General features: G+C 33.2%; 1 protein-coding gene across 8 annotated transcripts; it reads right to left on the bottom strand.

Moving 5' to 3' along the window:
- Positions 1-1,145: 1,145 nt before the first annotated feature.
- LOC130716654 (probable ADP-ribosylation factor GTPase-activating protein AGD14) lies at positions 1,146-8,196 on the bottom strand. 8 transcript variants are annotated; one of them, XM_057566647.1, is made up of 15 exons: positions 7,998-8,196; positions 7,464-7,565; positions 7,237-7,298; positions 6,841-6,928; positions 6,155-6,216; positions 5,975-6,071; positions 5,343-5,699; positions 4,215-4,265; positions 3,753-4,115; positions 3,347-3,505; positions 3,004-3,117; positions 2,830-2,913; positions 2,553-2,718; positions 2,417-2,462; positions 1,150-1,552 (listed from the first exon to the last, which is right to left on the bottom strand). In XM_057566647.1, the coding sequence occupies exons 2-15, from the start codon at positions 7,560-7,562 to the stop codon at positions 1,414-1,416; spliced, it is 1,887 nt and encodes a 628-aa protein (XP_057422630.1). In that variant the 5' UTR covers positions 7,563-7,565; positions 7,998-8,196; the 3' UTR covers positions 1,150-1,413. The 8 variants fall into 8 exon arrangements, with proteins under 8 accessions (XP_057422634.1, XP_057422631.1, XP_057422632.1 ...); XM_057566650.1 differs by having other exon boundaries at positions 5,382-5,699; XM_057566648.1 differs by having other exon boundaries at positions 1,149-1,552; positions 3,753-4,265; positions 6,852-6,928.
- Positions 8,197-8,837: the final 641 nt, after the last annotated feature.

Genomic DNA, 8,837 nt, shown 5'->3' with positions numbered 1-8,837 from the left:
AGTGCCCGGTTAGCCGAGTATTCTAGTTTTGGCATCATTTCTTCCTTCGGGTGGATGTTTTCTCTGAGTTTTTTGGTTTTATGCAGCATATCCTATCTTCTGCTGATTTGGAGACAATTGCTTGGTGGCAAACTGGGTCATATGTGTTGTGGTAGGCCCAAAATAAACAGGTATTTGAGGGGAGACGTTTTTCTTGTGAAGCTGCTCTTCAATGGGCAGCGACGCTCGCATGGGGTGGTGATCCAACAGCAGTGGCAGTACGACATGGTGCTGAGCTACGAGCTTCTTGGAAGCGTCCTCTAGAGTGTGTCATCAAGCTCAATTTTGATGCTTCGTTCAGATCGGGTGAGGTGGGACGTTCGGGTCTTGTTGCTCGTGACTCTGAGGAGCTCGTCCTTGCTGCTACAACAATGTTTCCTGTAATGGCACCCTTGACTATGATGGCTGAAGCATTGGAATTTCGTTGGGTGATCACCTTGGCTTCTGCTCGGTGATTTTTGAGACATATTGTCTTCACCTCTTCCTGCGGTGGAAGAAACCTCCTGATTGATGACGACTCATACTTATGCTCTATTATTTAGGAGTATGTTTGGTTATATCTTTCATTCGAATTATGTGTCTTTATCTTTTGTTAGATGATCTGGTAATATGGCTGAATGTTTTTTGGCGAGGAATGCCCACCCTTATTCTGGCTTGCTTAATATGGTATTTCAAATGCTGGATTTGCGGTTGGGCTCCTTTGTGGTATATGGAGGCGGCAGAGGTGACCAGGGTGGAGGCTTGGCGGGTGGAGGAACAAGTGGTGGCTAAGGAGAGGGGAGAGAACCTAGACTTAAACAAGAGAAAAAAAAACATCACTTATTTAGATATTAGATCCATCTAATGTGGAAGAAAACTCACTTCATGCAAAGAAAAAAAAAAACGCAAACAGTTAAGAATGGGAAGAGAGATGGAGTGAACAAATCCCAGAAACGCCACCCTCTAAATCACCAGCAGATCAAGCTAAGAATTGAGTGCTCGTTCGTGTGAGAAGTTGAAGTGGCAAGATTTGGGTGCCTCTTTGTGCTTATATAAATAAAATATAATAGCATGCATGGTTATAAGAAGAAAATTGGAAATAATTATAGCCTATGTTTTTCCCATCACTTAGTTCTTATCCACAATGAATAAAGAGGACATTTCAATTGTAATATTTTTTTGTAGAAAGAACTGTAACAAGTTACAAGGAATTCGAATAACTCAAGTGTAATAAATCCTATGATATTCGCTTGTGTGTAATGTTTTCTACATGAACTATAGATTATGTCTGGGTCATGTTCTTTCAAATTTATATTAAACTAGAAACAAACTTAGCTTGGCTTAGGATCATGGTGACTATACAATTTTTACATTAGATCATGACAATAAGGCAAACTATTCAAATGGGTTTCGCTTTGTATTGGAAAAAGAATTTGGAGTTCTTGATGTCACATATTCCCCAGATGATTGTTGAATGGGATCTAGAGATCCAAAACCAGTTATGTCACGATTGAAGCTATCAATTCTTTGTGACCTACAAAATATTAAAAATCAACAACAATTATAATGGTATTAACATTTTCGACCGGAAATTTTATGTTAGCATAATCTTTGTAATCTCTAGTCATAATAAACATATGAAGATACTTAGTATTTGAATGAGTATACATAAGGATGGCGTATGATTCTTAGACATTTTTTAAATTTAGGTTAGGCTTCACTCTACTCTGAAACCTAGCTCAGAAGTTAGGGCAGCACTACTCTTTTATAAGTACAATTTTTAGACAATAGTATTAGTGGTCTTAGAGGGATATCTAAAACTATAAAGGCTTATGAGGAATGGAGAGTCAAATATTTCAAACCAGTTGTGCCAACTATCTTTGGCACTATCTTCATGTCCTCATCATTTAATTGTATCTTCCTCCTTAAATTAAAGTTACTCTTTTTCATATAGACTTATTAGACTTTAAAGAGAAACTATAATTTGTCATCTTTTTCTTAATGTGTCATTTCCACTAATAAGAAATGACATTCTTCTTATTTAAAATGAAGAGAAACTAGCTTGGTGACATGCATGCTTCATAGCTTAGAATCCAATGAATATAGTAGATACACACCAAAATTTAGTCCCTAAATAATGATAGTTTTTTGGTTCCTTAAAAAAATTATTTGCTATATATCAATAATACTAGAAATACACATGTTTAAGTCCCCAATATGACCAATACCAAAAGAAAAAGTAATTCGAATGACCAAGTTTTGTTTTTGTAATTTCTATCCTTGAAATTGTATTTTTAGTTTGGCTTTAGTCCCTCCTAGGGACTCAATAATTTGATATTTTATAGGGACCAAAAACATATTTAACCTAAACCAAAATAATATCAATAGTAAAAATTACCTTCTAGGTTGCTCCCCATTATCTTGATCAAAATACACACCTGAGGCTGAGAAGTTTAAAGAAAAAATAACCATGAGCAAAGAAAACAAAAAGAGAAACTCCTTAAAAGACAAGGATGATATAAGAATGGCAGTACCAGTAGGAGCTCCAGATGCAAAGGGAGTCTGTGGAGGAATGGGTGTTGCATAACTTGTGGACAAAGGCACCATTGTATTTAAAGACCCAAGGCTAGAAACATGCATTAGGCCAGTTTCGGGTGATGCAGTTGGCATTGCACCATTCAAAGAAGCCATAGTAGGAAACTATACATAAACAAAAAACATGTTTTGAAGGTTAAAACTAGTTATTGGTATATTTTAAAAATATGTAAATTCAAAGACAATAACACTGCAAATGTATAATGTTGAACATACTGATGCAGCATGGATTAGACCTCTCCCCTCGGATGCTTCAAACGGGTTTGTAGACTTTGGTGCAAATGGAAGTGTTGAAGGAGGCTGCAAATCAAGCACCATATCATATCAAAATCTTGGGAAACTTATATATGGATGAACAAAATAACAATAACAAGGTTCATAAAAAGATACCATTGCACTAGGATAAAACTGCATGCCATATCTCATGCCCATGCCTTGAGGTTGAACATTATGCCAACCTGCAAGTGGTGCAGGTCCAGATAAGTAGCTTGCAGTAAAAAGATCCTGCACATAATTTATATATGCATCAAGGGTCGAGTATCATGAAAATAGGAAAACATGGTTTATTTGGTTCATTGTTAAAAAAAATAAAAATAATACATCTTGAAACACTTTTTGTTATAACAATTTTCTAATTTAACAATAAGTGCATCTGCATGTGTTATTTTCTCATTTTCATTCTTCCTAACAGTAAATCTGAATAACATAGTAGAATTTTGGCTACATTTAATACCTCTGGAAGTTCCCTTCTTTCAATAGATCTTGTTTCCACTATGCTGGGCTGGGAGCCAACAATATTGACTTTGGTGTCATGAGTACATTCTGGGGTTGTTTGAAAAGATTGTTCAATAGAATCACACAAAGTGTCATCTTTAGTCGGAACAATTGGTGACTGTGTGCAATCAATTCAGACAACAAGATGAGTAACTATGCTTGGGTGTTAAGATGTCTTACATTGATTAAGGATATGACCTAATAAGTCCTTATAAATGGGAATACAATCTTCTCTTGTTTTTATAGTAGAGTCAAGCCTAACTTAAATTCAAATTCAATGTATAAGCAGTATTTGGCTGAAGAAGTCAACAGTGATATTGACATTTCAACAATTTATGTAAACAAATCTATGTTTCATATCTCACCAGATTATGTTTATCTACAACAACTTCGGCTGGTGCACTTGTAGGTTGTGTCATAAGGCTAGAATCTACTGATGCAGAAGGAAGATATTGCATACTTGATGGTGTATGAGCATGTGAAACTTCTTCAATGGAGTCTTGTGCATCATGTGTCTCAGCTTGTGTTGGGGTTGCATTAGATGATTGTTCTATCTCCGTGGTAGTGGTTGGTGTTAATTCAAAAAGTAATAGGTCTAAAGGATTTGTGAATTTTGGTTCAGGTCTTGCTTCTATTGTAGGTGATTTCAGGGTAGTGTTGGTGTTTGGAGTTTTAGGAGCATTGTCCTCTTTAGAAGCTTCAAATGAGGCCCAATTATTCCCACTTTCCTGTGACATACGTGGTGTTTCAGTTTCAACTCCAGTAGCATCTTCAGAAGCTTGAGACTTGGAACACAAATCAATAGTGCTTTCTGTATTATTAATTACTTTCTCAGATGAATTTTTCTCTTCAGAACCAGTGCCAGCAGAAGGTGTGACCTATTTCGATTAAAGTTCATCAAAGATTTAGTTTAGATAATAATTGATAAATTAATAGAACCACAATATAATATCCTAAATGGCAGGCATCATAGAAAATTTTAAGAACTCATTACTATCATTTTAAAAAGAAGCTTGTTTCCACATCCTGAAAAAAAACCAAATGACTATAATAGATGCACAATGTCAAAGTAAGCATGATGGAAATTATAGAAGAACTAATTTCTATGTTAATTTATTCGGATAGACGTAAATACATTTTTGAATATAGAAGACTTAGAGATTATGTGCACTAATTTAACCTCAAAATTTGGGGGATGGGTTCACATTGTTATGGGACTTCATGCTTGCACCAACCCTTTTGTATTTCTTGAAACTGCATGTGCTACTTATCTGAAAGTGAGTATGATCGCTGGTTGAACAAAACTTGAGCTAAGTTGAGCTAGGTCACTTTTGTAGTGAGCCTTTAAAATCATAGCTCGACTCAATCCACCACGAACTGGTTGGTTAGATGAGCTGGCTCACTTTAATATAAAGAAAATAATTCATAAAATTCATAAAAAATGAAAAAGTACTAGTAACTAGAAAATATATGTGGAAAAAATCAAAATTTCAATTTTATCATAACAAAATATATAAGAAATGATGTTTTATTAGTAGAAAAACATTTCAGTTCTTTTTTTAATAGAAAATAAAACTTTTAATTGAAATAAAGTGAGTTGGCTGACAAGCTAGTTAGACTTTGGTTAGCCCCTTTAGCTCACAAAGTTAGGTGAGCTAATAAATCACCGTCCACTTTTAACAAGCCTACTTTCAAATTGCGTGAGGAGGGTTTTACCTTCCCATGAGAGGGTTATTCTCATGATGCTATCAAATTTCTAATATATATTATTCTCCTTAAAAAAAACCTACTTAAATACATAAACCATAAACACATCTTTAAATAATGCAACATATTTAAGTATGAGAATGAAATATTAACCAAATTAACCCTCAAAAAGTTATGACTCGATGCAAAAACATAAATCTAGAAAAAGCTAACATGGTTGTATTTAAGAAAACAATTCATTCACCTACTTGTGGAGAAGGAGAATTTTCTCCCATTATATTACTCACAGGGCGTGGTTGGGATCTTTCAACATTCTTCTGACTATCAAGTGAAAGGGCTCTTAGCTTTGATTGTAGATTTGATAGCCTACGATTTCTGAATTCATCATCTTTGAGCCTATCATCAACAACCTCAAATTTTATAGGACTTTTGCTTAAACCTCCACGCCTTGAATACTTTTGTGCATATTTAGGACTCTTGCTTTCATCATATAAATATCTGAAACTCAAGTCATCACTTCTTGCACCAGGACTTGAATGCGAACTTTTGAAATCTAAACGAAATAAACTTTTCTTTCTACTTTCATATGAATCCTCCTTGTCATTCTGTTTACAAAATCAAACCAACAAAAAGAACTTTAAATTTAATTTAGATTCTTTGCAGCCTATAGGGCTAATAAATCATCATTAACTTTTTAATTTAAGAAGTTATTTTGTATGTTGATTAATCATAGTCATTGATTGCAAAAATCAAGGGCTTGTGATTGTGCAAAAGTGAGCTCTAACGAAACTCAATTGCAGAGGTTTCAAAATTCTTTTAATTAGTCATCTTTTATTATTAACTCATATGCGATAAAAAAAGTTGTGTGAATAGTAGTTACCAATCTAACTCTAGGAAGAGTGCAATAATTCCTTTCACCGGTAAATTTTCTGTCCACATAGACATGCTTGATAAAATCTCGAAGTTTGTGTATATTACTGGAAGAAAAAAATTGAATTAGAAAACTATATGCAGTATAGTCTATTTCTATGAATAGAATAAACAAGATATGCAAAATTACCACGAATCAGGGTAAGAATGGCGTAAAGAATCCCACTCTTTTAAGTAAATATGCTTTGCTCTCTGTTCATGGACTAATGTTAGACATTTCTTACTAAATAACAAGTGGTTATTATGTTCTAATTAAGTCCTTCTGTTTTTAAATTAACATCCAATAATTAACATTACATGAATTACTTTTATGGTCTTATCATGTCAAAAATTGTGATATATATATATAGATGATGTATCATGTGATAAAGGTGTTCTCATGTGAGAACATGAGAATAAATCATGACCGTTAGATCATGTTATGAACAGTCCAAATTAAAACAATTTAATGCTCACATGATCACTTAAAAAAGTCATGTGACTTTCTTAAAAACTCACATGACTTAATGTTTTAATCTGGACCGTTCATGATTAGATCTAACGGTCATGATTTATTCTCATGTTCTCACATAAGAACACCTTTCTCACATGATACATCCTATATATATATATATATATATATATATATATATATTAATTTTATTTTCTAATAGCTATTAGATGAAAAGTTAACGTCTAGTCCAAATTTATTTAATTTTAAAAGTAGAGACGTAATTCGAGTGATTGAAGTTGCATGAACCAAAATCACGCATTTTTGAAATTATAGGGACCGAAAATGTACTTAAGCCTATATAATTGAAGAATTATAATGCACACCTCATTACCACCTGCTTGAAGAGCTGTAACTTCTTCCGGAGTAAATTTAGCCATTGAAATAGATTTGACTCTATGGGTAAACTCTCGACTGTAATTCATATAACTTAGTAAGCAACAACAAATTACTAATTCACACAAGGATCAGAAAGCTTGCACAATTAAATGGAGTAAAAAATGAGATAAAATAAATATTAATATATATATGTATATCAGTCCATTACGGGCTTCAATTTGTAATAAAAAAACAACAATGTTATATTGTATGAACTGTAAACCCACTAAAATTTAAAACATGATAAATGAAAAACAAAGCAATTTGTTGTTTCTTGCATTTCGTTGGGGTTCTCTTCTAAACAAAAAAACATTACTCAAAAAATGAATGAATTCCATGCTTACTGTATCCCACTGCAATTTGTGCAAACAAATGTCGAGAATGTGGTACAGACATATTGCGGTCCCTAATTCAAATAAATAGTCAATAAGCAAGATTGGAAGAAATAAGCAGTGATAAGCCTGCGAAATATAGAAGAAATACTGAAATGCCAAACAAGCCTTTTGGAATGTTGTGAATTCTTGACAAAAAAAAATTAGGCTAAAGAAATTGCTAAAAAGTAACTTTATACCAGGATGTTACAGTTGATGCATCTTCGATTTTCGGGAAGTTTTAGAAGTCCTCGAATTACTTTTTCAGTCTTTTCATCTTCTTTCTTATGATGTCCCATCTTCTGGCGGAATGAAAATGTAATGAGAGAAGAACTTTATAAATTTTCTACTGATTTCACAAATTTGATTTTTTTTTTCACAAAACATTCAATAACCCCTTTTGATTCTTTAATGCTAACAAAACATTAAACATCACTTATGATCCATGTAGTCAGAAATTCGGAATATTAACATTATCTGAAAGCTTTACACCATGCTTATCTTTTTTATGTTTGAAAAGCTAAATAATATGATATGTTTTACATCAAATGCGTAATAATACAAGAATAATTTGATTTTCTTGTCTATTTCATTCACTTTTCCCCCTTTCTGTCATTATATTACCACTAATCTTACACTAAATTGCACAACTTTTTTGCATTTAACATGTAAGTCATATGTCCTTTATTCTACATACCAACACAACAAAACAAGAAAGCTATTAGAAAATGAACCTGCACCAATTTGATGAATCAGAATACAAGCCTAATGATGATGATGATGATAGACAAAGGGAAACAACATATGATAGTTGGTTGTTTCAGCAAAGCCAGAATCGAATTCCAGATGTTTCAGAAATTAGGGGCAAAGATTTCTCAGGCAAATTTTGGTCATTTCACCCAATGAGAGAAAGTTGCCGTCAATAACGGCAACATTTTCTTTACTTCTTTTGGTAATGGAACATAACTACACATGCCTTTCATTTTTTTCTCTTTCTTCTATTTTAGAAATCAAATCAAGTTTGTTTTGTTATAATAATGGTGGCTGACAATTTAAAAAAACAATGGTGGGTTTTTTTTTTTGGGTAAGCAATGAATTATATAAAAATGCATGCAGTTTGGGTGACAATAGGTTCAAACCAGCACCTCATTATTACTCAATCTCTTAACAAACAAACATCGTGGTTTCTATGCCCGTTTCAGTTTAATATAATGCATGCAGTTTTCAAAAAAAAAATTACTCAATCTCGTTCAGTCCTAATGGGGCTACAAAATAATTTTATACTTATAAAAGAACATTACAACTCAATCTATTTAGTTTCTTTAACTAAATCAAATTACTTAGAAGAAACAAGTCCTCAAGGGTTAGCTCAAGTGATAAGAGTTAGAGGACATAAGGGTTGGGTGGGATGAAGGGTGAAGGGTCTAAGGTTTAAACCTTGAGGAGGAACTAATTTACTAACATTACTTACAACTAATATTTACCTATAAAAAAATACTTAGGAGAAACAAAGAAATATTTAATTTTGGCTTAATTGCACTTTTGCTCCCTCATCTTTCATCGTTGTGCGAAGT

Source organism: Lotus japonicus, chromosome 5 (genome assembly GCF_012489685.1).
Source record: "Lotus japonicus ecotype B-129 chromosome 5, LjGifu_v1.2".
Taxonomy (NCBI): domain Eukaryota; kingdom Viridiplantae; phylum Streptophyta; class Magnoliopsida; order Fabales; family Fabaceae; genus Lotus; species Lotus japonicus.
The sequence above is the reverse complement of the archived record's forward strand: the minus strand, read 5'-3'. Positions and strand labels throughout refer to the sequence as shown.